We start from the raw sequence: 19,163 nt of genomic DNA on the forward strand, positions 1-19,163 counted from the left end.
AACAATTAAGGAATCAAATGGCTGTAACTGATCTAGATGGAAAAGCAATGATAAGAAGCAGCCGATGCAACGTCGCTTAAGTTGTCTAATTAGAGGCTGCTCCCGTGAAAGCTAATACTGCACTCAGTCAATTTGTTTGTGTTGCACTGTACTTTTAGGTACGTTGGTTCTCTCTCTTTGATTCCTTAGTCACTGGGGACGTTATGGTTCACAACAAGCTCACTGGCATCCATATTATGGATTTCCATCCTTTGGCAGGGCTGCCTTCCATCTCTCTTCAGTTAGAGACCTCTTTTAGAAGTTCAGCAGCAGAAGGAAGGAAGGAAGGAAGGAAGGAAGGAAGGAAGGAAGGAAGGAAGGAAGGAAGGAAGGAAAGGAAAGGAAAGGAAAGGGAAGGAAGGGAAGGGAAGGGAAGGGAAAGGAAAGGAAAGGAAAGGAAAGGAAAGGAAAGGAAAGGAAAGGAAAGGAAAGGAAAGGAAAGGAAAGGAAAGGGACAATTTCCTTACAACTAGACATATGTGAAATTTGGGAGAAAGGGGAAGGATGAGAAAAGAGAAAGAGAAGGAGAAGGAGGAAGGAAGAGAGGAAAAGAGAGGAGGAGGAGGAAGGAAGGACAGAAGGAAGGAAATGAAGGCAAGCGGGAATCAGTAATGAAGAAAGCTAAGAGATGAGGGAAAGGAGGAATAAGGGAAGGAGAAAAAAAAGAGCAAAAGAAATGAGAGATGAAAGGGAGAAAGGAGAGGAGATAAGGTAGAAAGAAACTCATCGGGAAGATACGGAGGAATCTGAAAGCTGCTTCATAGTCTTGCTGCTAAATTATCAGTGCAGTCCGTTGATTTTTGATGTTGTTAACTAAACTCTAAGTTTCTTCGACATCACTCTTGGGTTTATTTTCCCTTTTTCGGCGTGCAGAATAGGAAGGCCCAGGAAGCTTTTAGTCAGACCTTGGCCTCCAGCATTTCCAAAAACAGTTTGTGCATGGGGACTTTGCCTTCTAGTTTGATGTTGTAGAAGTGCTGCACAGCCTTGGTGGAGGTCTGCCTCAGGAGCGGCAGGGTCATCAGCATCTTGCCGGCCCTGCGCGGGTCCTCCACGTGCTGGCCGGCCTCATAATCCTGCAGGGCCTCGTGTAACACATCCTGAAGCTTCTGAACAGCTTCGACGTCTTCTATGTGCATGGAGTCTGCACAACAAAGCAAAACACAGAGCAGCAATATCAATAATAGTGAGGAAAAAACCCCAACCGATGTGTAGATTACAGTTATGGAAGTTAAATTAAAAAAAAAAAAAGTTTAATGTTTATTTATTTATTTTTGACAGAGAGAGCATGAGCAGGGGAGGGGCAGAGAGAGAGGGAGACATAGAATCTGAAGGAGGCTCCAGGCTCTCAGCCGTCAGCACAGAGCCCGATGCGGGGCTCAAACTCACGGATCGCGAGATCGTGACCTGAGCCGAAGTCAGACACTCAACTGACTGAGCCACCCAGGTGCCCTTAAATATTATTCTTGAACGACTCTAAATTCTAACCTGTGATTTGCTCAGAGAAGTTTACATTTCAAAAATCTCTATTTTTTCCCTAGATTTCCCTACTGTAGATTATTACCAGTATGGATCGAGAACATGGAAATTACTGCAAAAAATCCATTATTTAAAAGTGTGTGTGTGTGTGTGTGTGTGTGTGTGTGTGTTCTAAAACTGAGCAAACAGAGAAGAATTTCTTTTAAGAGATTACAATTTTGGTTACTTTATTCATTATCTCATACATGTATTTATTCACTCATTCAACAATTATCAAAGGTCATCTGTTAAAAGTATTATAATTTTATATTATATTAAATTTATATTATATTATATTTTGTTTTATTTTATTTTATTTTATTTTATTTTATGTATTTATATATAAATTTATTTTATATTATATTAAATTTAAATATTTTAAATTATATTAAATTAAAATTATATTAAATTATAGTTTACCTGTGGAGGTAAAATTGTCTAAAATTATGACCTTGCCCTCAAAAAGCCCATATTTCCCAAAAGTAAAAAAAAAAGAAAAAAGTAGATGAGCAAGGTTTTAAGAACACCATGTAAATACACTGAATCTGACACCATGTTCAGTTGTCGAATATGCAGAAATCACAGTAAATTGCTTGTCCGTTTAAGATTTTCAGTGTCCTATTAACAGTTCTTTAAAGCATCTTTCCACAGCCTGCTTCTAGTGAAAAACAAATGAAGTCTTTAGATTAATGAGTTCTGAAATATTTTTCACATTTGTGAAGGTGAACTTCAAGTGACTAATTTAAAAATCTAATTCAATCAGGCAAGGAAAGGGTTAACAGGGTTGCCACAATTATTCTTTTGAGAAATGTGAGATGCGAGGAAAAAGAAAAGTTACCGCTGTAGCTCTAAAACAGACACTTAATTATATACAAGTTTGAATCATTTAGCACGTTTTATTGATTCTGATGACAGTTTATCTGTTAATTACACATAATGGAGTCTTTGGGGGATTCTTCACGTTTAATAATTCTCGTTCTCTGAGAATGCAGAGCTCTAAGATATATGTAGTTAGCCTAATCTTTCATATAATTCAAATAACAGGTCACACGCACACAAAAGAGAGAGGAAATGTAATTTACAACCAAGTGGCTAAAAACATATGATAAAAAAAATATGGGAAAGTAATTAAAACGTTGGTAGCTGTAACCAGGAACATGTTTTAAAAACTCGTTTGTATTTTGTTGTTTTTTTCTGTTACCCTGTCAGTTTTAAATTGTTTCATCACATCGTTGGTAAACTGACCACTATTCACATTAGGTGGTTAATAACACGCTTCTCTAAAAGAGTTTTGAATGATCTGGGACAGAGAGGCTTATTGGTGTTTCCCCGCTCAAGACTCAACTCCTGCCTGCCTGTTTGAGCCAAGAGAAGGAACTCTCCCACGTGGTTAATGTTGCTGGTGGTGGAGTGGAACCCAGGACATTCCTCGGTACTTAACCTAGCCTTTCCCTATGGATAGTCGCTAGCTAGGCTTCTCTTCACTTTGGACGCTTTCAGAAATGACAATCCCATCCACTTCCTATGTGCCTTCTCATAGCAACAGCACACGTAATTGTCAAAGATGTCTAACGGTTGGTAACGTTAGTGAGGGAAAAACTGTCATGCAGATGACAACATGGGCTATTTGTTTTCTATTTTTACTCTTAAATGCTGTCTGAAGGGAAAATGGTGGGCACGGACACACGCTAACGGTGAGTGTCCAGGTACAAAACAAAAACAAATGAACAAAAAAGCACACCAAAAAAAAAAAAAAAAAAAAGAGAGAGAGAGAGAGAGAGAGAAAGAAAGAAAGAAAGAAAGAAAGAAAGAAAGAAAGAAGGAAAGAAAAAAGACCTTGCACATAAGGGAAGGGAGATAAGGTGGGACCTACTCAATCTGTCCCGGAACTCAAAGCACTCTGCGTGAAAATGGGAATAAATGGGTGGGGAAGAGAGGAATTGCATCCTCACAGACAAAATTAATACGAAATAACTTGTCCCATCGGACCAAAAAAAAGCAGAATAAATATGATAAATACACCACATATTAAGGACCTGTCTGGGGTGACACTGCCTTATTTCATCTCCCAGCTGCCTGTAAGTCATGTGGTACTGGTAGTGTCACAGTTCGGCTTGACTCAGGTTTCTTTGAATCACATTATGCTGCCAGAATGCGTGACGCTGCACATGGCATTTCCTTTTTTTAAAAAGTGAGTTATAATTATCCCCTGAGTTCATGACTTGCCATCTTCACCAAGAACCTTCTCTACAACATTTTTAATGAAGACATTTCTAGATGTATGTAGAGCATTCTATTTTACAAGGGACAGAAGCGATTATTAGAAGTGTCCTCTTCAGATCTTCCCAAATCTGTCTACAACTTCCATTCTTTGGTCCTGTTCCTAAGTATCTAAACGTCCTTCTCCATGGCGGATCTCTAAAAGCCGGAAGTGAGCTGCAGTCACTTCAGCCCCCGCCCCAAGCCTTGCCTCCCCCACTATTCTTGCCCAGCAGGAGATATATTATAGGATGTCACAGGAAATGAGGCGAGAACAAATAGCAGAGAGATATGCTCACAAACAGCAATTAAGACTTCAAACTATTCTTTAAAGGCTGTGATTTAGCTTGAGAGATTTAAAAATGATTTAATCAAATTACTATGATAATTTAACTTCCCATTTACAGAAAAGATTCTAACTCATTCTAGCTTTACCCATTCTCGGATCTGCTAATACTTTAAATGCAAACTCACTAAATCTGAACTATTTAATTAGACCATGATTCAGCTGGCAGACTGCTGAAGAAAATATTAATCTCCATTAGGGATCCTAGTTCAAGTTCTGGCTCTGTGGCTTTAATCTGTTTTGTTCTTTTGGCTACATTTATACATTTATGCCAGGCTCAATAGAACTGGCATTAATTTATGGAATTATTTAGCATTGGTTGTTAGTGCTGGTTTCTTTTTAACTTTATATTTTAAAGGAAACAGCCCCAGTATTTGTGCTAATGAAAAGCAGCAAACTTTAATAAAGGGAATCATAGGCTTATGAACTAACTAGATAGGGTGAGGCTGTACATTAAAAACACTGGGTCAATGGTTAAGAAAACGAGGATGTCTGGGCCCAAGCCCAGGCCTATTATCAGAATATTGGAGCTAGATCCAAGGCATCTTCGGTGGTTTTAAACATCTAGGTGCTTCTATGGCCAAGCCAGGGTTGTTGAACTATAAAACCATACTGCTAAAAGAATCCAGATTTCAAAAGATAACAAACATTCAAATGATACATACATTGTCACCCATATATTAAATATCAGCACTTAGTAATAAAATAGAACCCTCTCATTAAGTGCCAATATTTTACTCTGTGAAGTGAGATCCTAAAGGAACATGTCTAGCTGAGACCATTTACTTTGGGAAGAGAGCTAAATATCTTCACACCTACAGCTGCAAAATTCAGTGAGACTCAGAGCCATTGCAGAAGAAGATTTTATTTTTGTATTTCACCTGGAATAAAATACTGCCTTTCTCTATGGTAAAAATTTTAACTATTGTGGGCATGGGCATAGCTACTCCAGAATGTCCAAATCCTATCTGGGAGCTGTCTTGAAGACAATATTTTCTTGGCAATATTTTCTTGGCAATACTTTCTCAATGGTTCCAAATCATATTTTGAGGGTGGAAATGAATATTAAAAATAGGCAAAGCATATTCAGAGCAAAGTCTAGTACCTAATATAAATCAACACTCAGAGTAACCTTTTTTCTGTGGAACCCAAGTGTTGATTTCTTTAGTGTTTGTAAATTGCCTACATGAATAGGGGAAATGAAAGGTGAGCCAATGAGATTCTCTGATCACTAAATGAATGAAGCACAACATGATGGAAAAAGAAGTGAGCAAAGGTCTGTTTTCTAAAAGATAATTTGATGTCAAAAGTTTTATATGCAATATATGTCTAACAGTGACTCTCGTGGTTGCAATCAGCTGGAAATTGAGGGACATTTGTTGATAACAATGCAAGCTGGCTCTTGATTAGCACTGATACTTGATCCTAAATTTCCAAAAGTGATGCCAATCATAAACTTTTAATTAAAAATCGGTAGGCAGGATTCTAGGAAGATGGCAGTGGTGGCAGCAAAATTTTTTCAAATCTGCACATAAAAAAAATAGAACTAAATGGCCAAACTAAAAACCCACAGACAACACTTACAAACAAAACTAAGTGACAAGGTATCCCCAAGACACACACACACACACACACACACACACACACACACACACACACGAGATCAGAATTGTGTGTGTTCCTAGCTCTGTCCACTGAAGAGACCTAGGAAGGATGGCCAAGCCGGGAATGGAGAAACGAATAATGAGCAACCTAGCACCCAGATTGTAATTAGATTCCAGGCTTCAGCTGGGAAATGTTTAAGGTAAGAACAGAACATCTTAAGCTAGATAGAAAGACACTAACTACAATTACTAAATCATTCAGAAAGATTCCAGAAGCCAACCTGAAGAGATTCCTGCTGACCCAAAAGAGGGCAATTTGAGCTTCCAAAAGGATTATAATCGCAATTGATTAAAATCCACTGAGTATGTTTAAATACATTTGGTTATAATGGTATTTGAAAAAGACAGGCCATCAATTCTTTGTTTTGAAAACTGGTGAATGACGGGAAAGAATCAAGCTCCTATGTAAACCGTATCATTGGTAATCAGATAAGAGATGAACAAAAGCGTCACTTTATGTAAGTATCCCAATGGTTGAAAGAAAACAAGAGATGAAAAAATTATAAATCACCATTTTTCAACCCTCAGTGACAAACAGATTTAGGCAAAGAGCATCAGCAGCTGCTATCATCCCATTGAGACAACCAGACATTATGTGCCTCTCAAATGAGCAGCACACCTCCTACAGGTGCCACAGGGATTGCCCCCGAGCCTGGTTAAGTCTCTGGATCCAGCCGCCAAGTTGCACAAATGCAAAGGGCAGAGAAACAGTGAACGGCACCTGAAGTGTGCAATCTGTAAAGCCCCGACTGTGGGAAACTCTGCAAGTCACATGCCCTGGCTTCTTCAACAGAAAAACTGTAAGAAAATGAAAGATGAACTCTTAGATTAAAAGAGAGTTAAAAAAAATCCATTAAAAAAAATTGTTTTGAAATGGGCAAGACTAGACTATTATGTCTGAGGATACACATTTAGCAATCAAGCTATAATGAAAGGTGAGGAAGTGATAAAAAAAACAGGACAGGATAGTGGTTACTTTTGTGAGAAAGGAGGGGGGTGACATGAGGATGAAACACATGGAGGGTTTTCTGGGATATCTTGCAAAGTTTTGTGTCTTTGCTCATACAGCCACCATGACAGACTGCACAATGGCCCCCAAGATATCCAGATAGCCCATCATGGGAACCTGAATGGCACCTGATACGGCAAAGGAGACTTTGCAGCTGCCAGTAAGGATCGGCCATGGGAGATTATTCTAGATTATCCAGGAAGATCGTCAATGAAATCAAACGTGTCTTTATAAAAGAGAGGCAACGGAAGGAGGCAATGTTACCACTGACTCATGATGCTATGCTGCTGGCTTTGAAGATGGAGGAAGGTGCCATGTGTCAAGCAATGCAAGGAATGTCACGCTAGAAGATGAAAAAAGCAAGGAAACAGGTCCTCCCCTAGAGCCTCCAGAAGGATTGCTGCTCTGTCTACATCTTGTTTTAACCTAGTGAACATGATTATGGCCTTCTGATCTCCAGAACACAAAGAGAATAAGTATGTATTGTGTGAAGTCACCAACTTGCAGTAATTTGTTAGAGCAGCCATAGAAAACTAAAACACCCATAAAAATTAAAAAAAAAAAAAAAAAAAAAAAAAAAGGCACCTGGGTGGCTCAGTCGGTTGAGCGACCAACTTCGGCTCAGGTCATGATCTCACGGTCTGTGAGTTCGAGCCCCGAGTCGGGCTCTGTGCTGACAGCTCAGAGCCTGGAGCCTGTTTCGGATTCTGTGTCTCCCTCTCTCTCTGCCCCTCCCCCACTCATGATCTGTCCCTGTCTCAGAAATGAATAAACATAAAAAAATTATAATATAAAAAAATAAAACACCCATTAAATTATACATATGGTTGTGTGTGTGTGTGTGTGTGTGTGTGTGTGTGTGTGTGTGTGTGTGTTAAATTCTGTGTTTTATTTTACATTAAAATGGTACAAAAGAGACAGAGATAGGGACAGTGAGAGACTTCTGATGGAATGGTCCCTTCTAGAAACTAGTGAGTTAGGCAATATTCTGAGCAAGATTGTAGAGACACTTGGCAGATATGCCAAGGAAGCTGTTCACACACAAAGGAGGAGGTTAGACCAAAAAACTTTTTAGGTCTTTCCTAATGCAGAAAGGTTATAATTCTAATGCTGGAAATAGCAATAGCAATTCTTATTTTGTGCTTAACTATGATGAGAAGAACAGAATTGATTTTAAAGCTTTCCACTGAGACATATGTATTTTTTGGGATAGCTGTTTTCCTCATTTCTTGCTCCATTGAGCCAGACTTTGATGTTTATACAGGCCACACAAATCACTCTTCTACTGCATTTATATCAAATGTTAAAGTACAGATCCATAGTGCATAGTTCCTCCAGGTTTCCCTTTCATAAATCCCAAATTATTGTTACCATTATTCTATTTACCTTGCACGGTCAGATTTCCCTGCTAGGCCTGTTCTATTTCCCTACGAGTACTTAAGGCCTTCTGTCTCCCTTCGGTATCTACTTACTTATCCAGGAGCTTTCTAACTTGTTTTACTAGAAGCGATAAGACAATTATACTCCATAAGTGAATGTTGATAGCAACTTGGGTGGTAAATATTTCAACATTCCACAGTATCATAAACAATCTGCACCACGCTAATTACCTTTTTGTAAGGGATTCGTCATTATCTTAAGACCTGTAAATGAAAACAAAGTTATATTATGTCATTCCCTAGAAGGAGAGCAATTGCAGAGTGTTTATGTGCTTATTACCCAGTCGGAAGCACAGAGACACTTGCCGTGAATATTTCTCACACCACGTCAGGGCATAGTGATCACTAAATATGATAAGAAACACTTAAAAACCCAATTTTACTCTTCACATAAAAATTTGAAATAGCATAATATGTATGAAGTTCCAATATGTATGAAAGGTTACGCCGAATAAATCCACCACCCGCTTCAAATCAAATATATCATCTTAAACAAAATTAGGGGTGCCTGGGTGGCTCAGTTGCTTAAGTCTCAGACTTTGGCTCAGGTCATGATCTCACGGTCCATGAGTTTGAGCCCTGCGTTGTCAATGCTCTCTGCTGTCAGCACATAGCTGCTTCGGATCCTCTGTCCCCCTCTCTCACTGTCCCTCCCCCACTTGAGTGGCACACTTACTCTCTCTCTCTCAAAAATGAATCAACATTAGAAAAATCAAAATTAAAATAAACCAAACAGTGATGGCAGATCTGAACAAAAGTCAAAGAAAAGTAGACTAGGAGATGTAAAATCATAATTTTGATTTTGAGGAGAGTATTAATTACAGTTTGGTCTGGGTAAAAGTTAAGAATAAATATCTACCTGTCACAAAAGACCCACCATTACTAACTTCTTATAAAATGCTATAAATGCAGTAAAAATTTTGTCTCCAATTCTTTTTTTCGTCACTTTCAAGGGTGGTTTTATACTCTTGTAATTCCAAGAAGACAGCAAGATAAAGTGAGTGCAAAATTCTAAACTACATTGAAAGTACTAATTTAGGTTGGCGGATGTGAAATTGCAATTGCTAATCTTCTGCACTGACCCTTTTAAAGACGTGCTATATACTTATTTGTGGACTAGAAATAGCTTATTGATAGCAAGGGACAGAGGGCCCAGCCCTCTGTCTCATGGCGGCCACACGTCTTTATCAGCTCGCTTCAGTTACCTGTAAAATGACATTGGACAGGTTTACCTCACAGGCATGTTGTGGAAATCAAATGAGATTCCCCAGTAAAAGCGAAAAAAAAAAAAAAAAGTCTACTGAAAGATTCTTTAAAAAGGATAATCTCTTGGTCAATATCTAAAATGTCAAATCACCAAATGTAGTCAAAATTTGAATAAAATTATGTCTAAGGGCCCAGGAGATACAAAGGGACTGGAGAGGTTTTTTTTTACTTTTACACTAATTGTTCAGATTCATGAAGATGTTAATATTTCTATATTACAAATTCTGCACCTACACACACACACAAAAAATATATGACCAAACTCACTGCTCTCACTTAAAAGTAACTGACATAAAAATTTTAGGCCAGTTAGGAGATATGAGACATTATTTAATTCACCTACCTCATTTTACAGACAAGAAAAGTTATGTGACTAAAGCATGCATTCTCAAAGGAAGTGAAATTTGGAATTTGGAAGTGGTGAAAAAAATCCTTTTAAAAGGTAAAATGCATATATATACAGTACACAAACAGATACATAACATATTTGTAATGTTAATATTTCACTGGGGACTTATTAAGAAAAACATATCTAAAAAGGCTACCCCAAGGCAGTGATAATGGAAAAAGACTGAGAAACACTTGGTCAAATTTATGAGGATCCAAATATTGTGATTAAGTATGGCCCTCATTCCAGTCTCCTACAGTCATCATAAACTTTCTATCCCTTGAAATTATATCACAATTCTACACATCAAACATTTGTTCTCATGGACAAAATACTATCTGGATGTGGTTATAATTACTTAGGATTTGAAACTGATGACCAAAATATTACTCACTGTTTTATATTAACAGATGCTATTATTCTAGAAGTATGGTATAGAAATAAAAACTCAGCATTAAGCCTGTAGATTCTGTTTATTCTTTCATTTTTTTCAGTTCTCTTTTTCTTTTTCTTTTTTTTTTTTTATTTTGAGAGAGAGAGAGAGAGAGGAGTGGGGGAGGGGGCAGAGGGACAGAGAGAGAGAAAATCTTAAGCAGGCTCCATGCTCTGTGCAGAGCCCAACCTGGAGCTTGATCCCATGACCCTGGGATCGTGACCTGAGCTGAAATCAAGATTTGGACACTCTACCGACTCAGCTACCCAGGCACCGTGATTCTGTTCATTCTCGAATGGGCTGGGCTCACAGGGCTCCAGGTTGGGGGCAGGGCCGGGTGACTTGAGGTATGAGGGGCAGCTATGAAGGGGTCACTTGTGATCTGAGCAAAAGAGAATGACCAGACTAAAAGTTTATTCTTCCTCTTAAGCTGCTTTAGTCTTCTGTTACATAAAAATGAGTACATTTTCATGGGGACAGTGAGAATAGGGTCAAACAAATTCTTAGACATAAGAATCAATAGAACCAAACAGAGAGAATAGAATCACATGATGTAATCTTACCCAAAATGTGTGTGGTAATGTTTCACTAAATTTTCCACTAAATACATAATATTAATTACAGAATCATAACATTCCCCAAATGGAAAGGATTCTAGAGATCAGACTAACTTCTTGGTGTATGGATGAGAGAACTGGGGCCTAGCAATAACAATGTTAAAATTGGGGCCCAGATTTTCCTTTTTAAATTTGATCGCACAGAGGTATATTAGGGATGCGGTAATCAGCTAAGAGGTCATGGGCACTCAAAAGTAGGAAACTTTAGAGTTTAAGAAACTGTGAGTTTTTTACCTTCAAAAATAATAGGAACAATTATTTGGGGTTTTCAAATTTTGAATGTGAGAATTACAACATTAGTTCATAATATATTGGGTTTTATTTTTTGGCCATATACCTCAAGATAGGGAAAGTACTTCTGATGATGTTTTTGGTGCTGTAAGAATTCCTGAATTCACACATGCCAGAAACAGAGCTACAAAAATATATGACAGCCTTGATCAAGAAGACGATTCCCTGTTTCCCAAGCATAAGTGCAATATTTGTAATTATTGAATAAAGACAGATATTTAAAATAAGCTGAAATTTAGATTAACAAGACAAGGGTTGTTAACACCTATAGCCATAGAGGGGACGCTAAGATATCTAAATAACTAACACTAAAACAGAATTTTTTTTTTTTTTTTGGTGCACCAAAGCTCACTGATGTTAATCTGAAATTTCTAAATACTAAAAGAAAATCTATGAGCTTTTTAGGGTGTCTATTAAAAAATAGTATTAAAACATTTTTCATACTGATGTGTTTTTAAGCTGGATCTAAGCAAAACTGAATCTACAACTTTTTTGCTGTCAACCAAATACTGGCCAAAAAAATGGAATAAAGTAGCATCATATTGACAGTGTGAGAAAAAAAATTCTTTTCTGGGGCGCCTGGGTGGTTCAGTCAGTTAAGCATCTGACTTCGGCCCAGGTCATGATCTCATGGTTCAGGAGTTCGAGCCCTGCGTCAGGCTCTGTGCTGACAGCTCGGAGCGTGGAGCCTGCTTTGGATTCTCTCTCTCTCTCTCTCTCTCTCTCTCTCTCTCTCTCTCTCTGCCCTTCCCCCACTCATGCGCATACGCATGCTCTCTTTCTCTCTCTCTCTCTCTCTCTCAAAAAAAAAAAATAAAGAAACACTAAAACAATTTTAAAAAAAAGATATTCTGAGTGGTTTATCCCACACTAAAATGGTGGGGCGCATGGGATGCATGCATGAGGGAAGGGCCATATCCATACAACCCAAGAGAGGTGGCACAATTTACACATCAACATAGTCCTTAAAGTACTTAATCTTTACTCCTTTTCATGGACTCTGGTTCAGTTAATTTTCTTGGTATTGAGAAGCTAAAAAATAAGTTACAATCACTTGCAGAAAAACTCTGTGACAAGGCCAAATTTTCGGCGTGAGTGTAACTCACTAACAGTACAAGAGAAAAAGAGAGAGGGCCTGTTCACTATGTCTGGCTTTAAACAGGAAAAGCAAACTAACGAGCTCTTTAAAGACTTTATAATCACCAGTCATGGCTCTAAAGTAGGTCACTTCCTCCTCCCAACAGCAGAGTCTGTGAGATTCGAATATTTACATATCAAAACATTAATGATTACACTTCTAAACAACAGACAGAAATGCTGCTCCTAATTAATTCAGGCCAGAAAGTATATATCTAGCATCTAAAATTATAAGATTTTAACAATTTTGATAAAGTTTTAGCATTCATTAGTTAACAATTTTAAAAAGCAGTAGGTAATATAAAAGATATAAAACATACCCGCTGTATTTTAAAAATAATTAACCAAGTATATGTTTTAAATTAGAATCACTGTATGACTACCAAACACAAATTCTTCCCCAAAGCACTGCTGTGAAATCTTTCACCTAATTATGAGAGATGTTATAATGTGAAGTCCATGCAAACTAACATGTTCTTGGAAAATTCTCTCTCCCGTCTCCCACTTTGACTCTCTTCTAGAGAGGCAGACAGGGGGTATCTGAGAGTTTGCATCAACAGTGCCACTTGTCATAAAGAATCATATTTTACAGTTTCACAGGGGAGTAGGAAAAGAAAAAGAGGTGAATGGTGTGGTAAGCAAGGGGCTACATTCGCGATTAAAAGTACGCAATGCTAAACTCCATTATGAAGACAAATAGGAAAGTACAACTTCATTGTTGAAAACAATTTCCCTCCTATCAGTCCAAGGATGCATGCATCAATATTGTAGATGAACTGTTAATTACAAAATCAATTAAAAATTATTTCTAAAAACAGTCACGCGTCCCCGGCTCTCATGGGGGCAATTTGGGCAGAAGGTCTCATCTCACTAGGACCGCGCCAAATCACAAAGTCGTCATCCACAAGTAAGCAAAAGCAATCTGGTTTTTCATTTTTCAGCGCGGCTGAGCCCAGCCTGAGATTGATCGTCACATATGGCCCCAGAAAACAAACTGTCAATACCTTGAATGCTGCAGAATTTGAACAAATAGCCGTCCGCCCATTCAAGCCACTCATTGCATCCCATTTAACAGATTTTATTGACAGTTTCCTTCTTGTAATTAAAGGGAAAACTACTGGCCAGCAACCAAGATAAAGTTCAAAGATAGGGTCAAAACAAAAGCAGATGGAGGGGCACGGTGTGACTGTCAATGGTACATAGCATCAGAGCATGTTATTGACATGCAGGTATCTAATGATCGGCACGTCATTAAGGAGGGATCTATCCTGAACTTTATGCAAATGCTAACAGAGACTTAAGACCACAATAAAGCATTAGGAGAGGCACAAAGGGAAAAACAACAAAGCAGCAACGATTTTTACTTATCAGAGGTTGCTATTTTAGTACATTTCAGTTCAAATGTAAAGACCATTTATTCCCATAATTCTTAACCCTTACTGCATAGGTGGTACCTTTCAGAGAAATACTCCGGCAGAATTAGATTTCTAGAGAACTCCAGAATACAAGAAAACAGAGGATTCTTTGATAACCAAAGCTAAAAACAACACCAAATATGTTTTTCCAATTGCAAAATGTGCATTTTTGAGGGGGAGAAAAGGTTTCTGTGTATCCACAATTCATAGGTATTTTCACTTGTGCCTACAAGACAATGGAGGTAATTTTGTCCCGAGAGTGGCCATTTACACTACCAGTTAGGAAATTCATTAGGTGCCAAAAGTTTCACCGCTTTTAGTAAGTAAATATAATAAAAATAATTCAAGTTGATTTTTCTGTATCTAACTTTTCACTAGAAAGCTGTAATGACTATAATTTTGCTGTCTCATACAGAATTTACAACTGGGTTTAGCAAATCCCTGAAGAAGTTGAGGGAAGGGTAAAACTGCAATATTAAAAAATGTAACAATGACCATGTCAATATGCCAACCTGAATTAGCAAGAGCTATCGCTTTGAGGGTGACAAATTCTTCTTTCTCCAGCTTCATGCTCTTGTATTTCTTTACCAGCTGCAGGATAGCATTATTTAGGTCAAGAAGGCCTGCTAATTTGGACTGGTCTTCATCCATTATATAATCATCTGCATAGACAAGTTCATCCTCAAATGAAAGAGATCGGTATACGACACCAAGGATCAAAATTTCCATCCAAGCACTCTGCAGAAGGCTCATCTGGTCCGCCAGGGACAGCGTGGAGAAGCCTGCATGGGAAGATGGGCAGATCAAGTTACTTTAAAGCCATAATTTCATAATGCAACATTAGTTTCATATGGTAGTCGGCTTCTGCATCGGTGCTCAAAATTATGCTGAGCTTTGATTAGATGCTCTTACATTTTTCCCTGATCATTTTGCAAATGGCAAAGTAAAAGTCATAAACCAGTTCAACTTGTTGGTGCTTTTTATAAGTTTTATGGACACAGTTGAGGAGACTAGAACATAAAAGTAGTTTTGTTTCTTTCATTTCAGGAGAAAATAATATGTAGTCTTTAAATATACTCAAATTTCTGGCTGGAGTTTTTATAAATGTCTTACAGGAAGTCAGGTTTTCATCTACTTCATCTCTAAAAACTACTACTGATAAACAACATAAAAGTTAAAAAAAAAAGAATCCCAAAATAAAGGAAAACAAACATTTAGACTCACACTATAGAGTGCAATTTGGAAACATTTCTCTCTAATAGTCAGACGTTCAGTGAATAATGGGTATTCTGATACCTGAAAGAGACTTCTTAATTTGATATTTTGCACCCACGGATATTTGGCATGAAGTCCTCTTAAAATGGTGATTATTGGTATAAAAGAGAGTCGAAGGGGAGCCTGGGTGTCTCAGGTGAGCATCTGACTCTTGATTTTGGCTGAGGTTACAATCTCACAGTTCTTGAGCTTGAGCCCCATATCGGGATCTACACTGACAGTGTGGAGCCTTCTTGGGATTCTCTCTCTCCCTCTCTGCCCCTCCCCTGCTACCACACTCACTCTTCTTCTTTCAAAACAAATAAAAAAGGAAAGAAAAAAAGAAAAAAGAAAACATTCTTTAAAAAGGAAGAGAGAGAGAGAGAGAGAGAGAGACTACTTAGCAGCCTGGCCTCCTCACCAAATCAAAAAGGCAGAGTTTATTCTTATTAGGATCCAGCTATTTAAAAAGTTAACTGTGGAAGCAATGGGGTTCCATGGATAGCATATAGGCAGAGCCAGATCCTGAATTTAAATATTGGACCCACTCAGCTACTGTGTCTTTCGCCATGAGCAAGACAATTCACCTGCACCTCAATTTTTTTTTTTTTTGGAAATACAATATAAAACCCAGCAAAATACTAATTTATAACATAGGTTCAATAAATGCAGCCATATCAAATATTACTTTTTTCTTAACTATCGAGCTACCTATATGACTGCTTTAGTTCTTCCGTAACAATCTGGTCTGATTCACACACAACACACATACATGCTTAAAGTTCCTTCTGAGCTTAAGAAAACATGCAAACAGATTTTAAAAGAAAATGTGGTTCAATAGGGAAAGCAGACGTAGTGCCTTTAAACCTAGTTAGGAGTTAAAATGTCTATTTAGATCTCAGACGGACTAGGTCTGGATTCCAAACGAAGTCCCTTTCAAAATAAATAATAAGTAAATAAATAAAAATAAAAGGAAGTCTTGGTGATACCTGATGATCAGCCACCTACTTTTTCCAAGAGTCCTAAAAAAAGAAATATTTCTTAAATCTTCACTTTCATTTCCAAAATTATGCCCAGGAATTCCAAGAGCGATCGACCACCTCTGTGGTTTTTGAGGACACGGGACTATGATTTAAGATCTTGCCACCAATAATTCTATAGGAGAAAATTTTAATAGTGCAACTTATGAAATCTATTTTTTCCTCATAAATACCCACTGCTGCCCAGTCTACTTAGGCTCCTGCTTATGCTCATCACTGTTGTTCCATTTTTTATTCGTATCAAATTGTTCATGTCCCATGTGATATAAGAAACTACTGCACAATAAGGAAAAGAAAGTGATTTCCTGGCCTGTTGGTGAAAACCAGTGGTTTGCCATTTGGCACCATTAACTAGAAGTATTTAAGAAGATCATCAAGAAGGATCAGTCCAGCTTTTGTCAAGGATGGTCTTCAGACGTGTGCAAAAAGCATTTCTTTCATTGTTTATCAAGCTGTTTACACATTACGTGACAGAGCTTCTTTTGAGCTGGCTGTGTCAATCTTTCTTTCTCTTTTTCCGTGCCTTTTGTTTTGGTCAGCATAATTAACACATTTATTAAAAATAAATTCCTATAAAGATACAACAATTGGTAACATTTCAAACAGTCAAAAGAGTAAAATAATGGCCTCGCCTGAGTAGGTTAGGCTCCATTTGCTTCTGATCTTAAGAACGTTACACTAACAACAAACAAACACTATTGCTCTTTTTTCTGTTCCCCCTCCAGGAAAAAAACATGCAATGCAAATCCAAATATCTCGCTCAAGAAAAGGGAACGGTACGATTTCTTTTGTACATGAAATAGACGAAGAAATAAATGCTCATCCAGAAAGTTACGAGCCAAAAGGGATGGCTGTTTTCCCTTTGCCTTAGTTTTCTTGTTCCTTTTCAGGCTCCCAAGCAGCAGTTTTTCTGCAGCGGCAGACGGACAGAGCGCGTAGCCCGCAGCACCTTCCTGTGACAGCCCTATTCTCCCTCCCGACACTGCTGTTAGTAAATAGATTTACACATTCTCCAATCTCCACACATCTTTCTGCCGAATAATTAAAAGCAGGATGATTAGTTTATTGAGTGGAAGGAGGAACTTTTTTATTGAGGTCCAGCCACGATTTTATCAGGGCCAGCACTTTTACGGTTGTCAGGAGGATGCAGGCATCCAATTTTTCTTATCTGCCTGATTAATACAAACGCTGTTTCAGGACGCATTAATTAACAGATACAAATCTACGTTCTCATGGAAGGATCAATACGGAGAAGAAAAGAGGCATCAATGTGAATTTAGTGCTGATGATGGAGAAGGCACGCTATCGACATTTACGTGCACGGAAACTTTAAAGTTGCACAGGGGCCCTTTTGTCCCTGTGATTTACAAATTAACAATTTTCAGCCATAACAACGTTTCACACATTTCTTTGGGGTTTAATTAAGCAAAAAACAATAAAATTTCATTTTTTAAAGTGGACCCTGCAATTTGTTTGCTCTCTGTCGATGGCTCTGTGTGTGTACGTGTGCGTGTATCTTTCCTGTAAACTTAACTTTTTTCTTTCACTTCTTGAAATAAAAAGAAGAAAAAGGGTAAAGAAAAAGATGATCTCTCTCATTTTATTTATTTATTTTTTTGGTGAGGGAGGAGGTGACGATGAATATAGGTGACGATGAATATAGGTTTGACAAGTTTGCTTGCCTGATATCCTCAAATCTATTTCAGCTGATTAAAGGAGGTGTAATTTTGCAAAACGGTAGGAAAAAGGACAATCCATGCTTTACAGAGTATAAATAAAAGTCCGGACTTTTATCCCCTCTTGCTCTAGAAATAACTGAATCGCAACACTTTTAACCCTTTCCTACCACACTTGTGCAATCTGGAAGCTGTTGCAAAGGCCGCTTCTGCCCAGATGCCTGCGTGGCAGTGAAATGGCCTTGTTATGAGATTATCGTGCTCACCTGCTCACTAAGGAGGCTGCATACATCACAGACATTAGCTTTTAATTCCACAAAGTTCTTCTACTGCCCCTTAGGAGTGATAGCTTAAGACACATTACAAATATAAGCATATCTGGATAACATTTTTACCAGTGGACCTGAGCAAAGTATCAAAACCTAAATGTCCAAGATCTAACTAAACTGAGTTTAAGGAATTTTTTAAAAACACACTCTTACTGCTCTCTTGGCACACACACGCTTGTGTCCCAATGATAATTACTTGTGTGCACCTTCACCCGGCATTTAGTGGGGTTTTATAGCTACTGGGCTACAAATTAGAGGTTCTCATCACCTATAGGATTCAGATACCTTTGGAGAGAAACCTCTCTCCCAAGTGAAATAAAATATGCTTTGCAGTCGTGTTGTGTGAACCTCGTGTTTTGTGCGTCCTGGGATCTTAATCTTTGGTGTGTGACAGCTTATAGTTTTAAGTGTTCAGCCATATTACAGCTTTTTAAAACACACTGATACCATGGTGCATTTTTTTTTTTTTCCTCCCCGGCTCCAGCCCATTCCATGCCTATCGCTGACAACTGGGATCTCTCTTCATCTCTGTCCCGGAGTCAGTGCCATTTAATGTATCTCAGGTATTTTGCTAGCAGAATGACTCTCTACCTTGACCCGCAGTTAAATAGCATGTTTATCTGCAATACAGTGTGCTCCAAATAAACCAGATGACAGTTGGGAATAACATCACTTGGAAGGATTGAAAAGCTTCTCAAGAGGCAGGTACCCCTGAAGTAATAGGCTTGAAGAAAGTATGTTCTGTGCCAGCCCTCTTGCCTTCTTCTACTAGAAACTTCGGAGGATGGCAGTGGTGCCATGGGCACTTGTCAAGCACTTTTTTTTTTTTTAGCCTGGCAAACTGATGCACTTTGCAGTCAACTTTCAGAAAAGGCTAAGCATTTGAAAGTGTGAAGGGCAAAAAATATCTGACGGCTAGTCTTCAAAAATACACTTTCATTTCAGAAAGCATAAATGTTTATTTCCTGAACGGAGTGTTGACAGAAATAGGCTGCAGTGCAGGCATCTGGTTTTAACCCCTGCTAGGCATTTTCTTCTCGGCT

The 19,163-nt window shown here is 38.2% G+C and overlaps 1 protein-coding gene across 1 annotated transcript in view; it reads right to left on the minus strand.

Annotated features, from left to right (window-relative positions):
* Nucleotides 1-628: 628 nt before the first annotated feature.
* Nucleotides 629-19,163, minus strand: part of ESRRG (estrogen related receptor gamma) — a 62,460-nt gene continuing 43,925 nt past the window's right edge. The window contains exons 3-4 of the mRNA XM_007072826.3: nucleotides 14,334-14,603; nucleotides 629-1,183 (exon numbers count right to left, since the gene is read on the minus strand). Of these exons, the coding sequence (XP_007072888.2) occupies nucleotides 939-1,183; nucleotides 14,334-14,603 (515 nt within the window). The 3' untranslated portion in view covers nucleotides 629-938. The remainder of the gene's footprint in view (nucleotides 1,184-14,333; nucleotides 14,604-19,163) is intronic.

Source organism: Panthera tigris, chromosome F3 (genome assembly GCF_018350195.1).
Source record: "Panthera tigris isolate Pti1 chromosome F3, P.tigris_Pti1_mat1.1, whole genome shotgun sequence".
In the NCBI taxonomy this organism is placed as follows: Eukaryota; Metazoa; Chordata; class Mammalia; order Carnivora; family Felidae; genus Panthera; species Panthera tigris.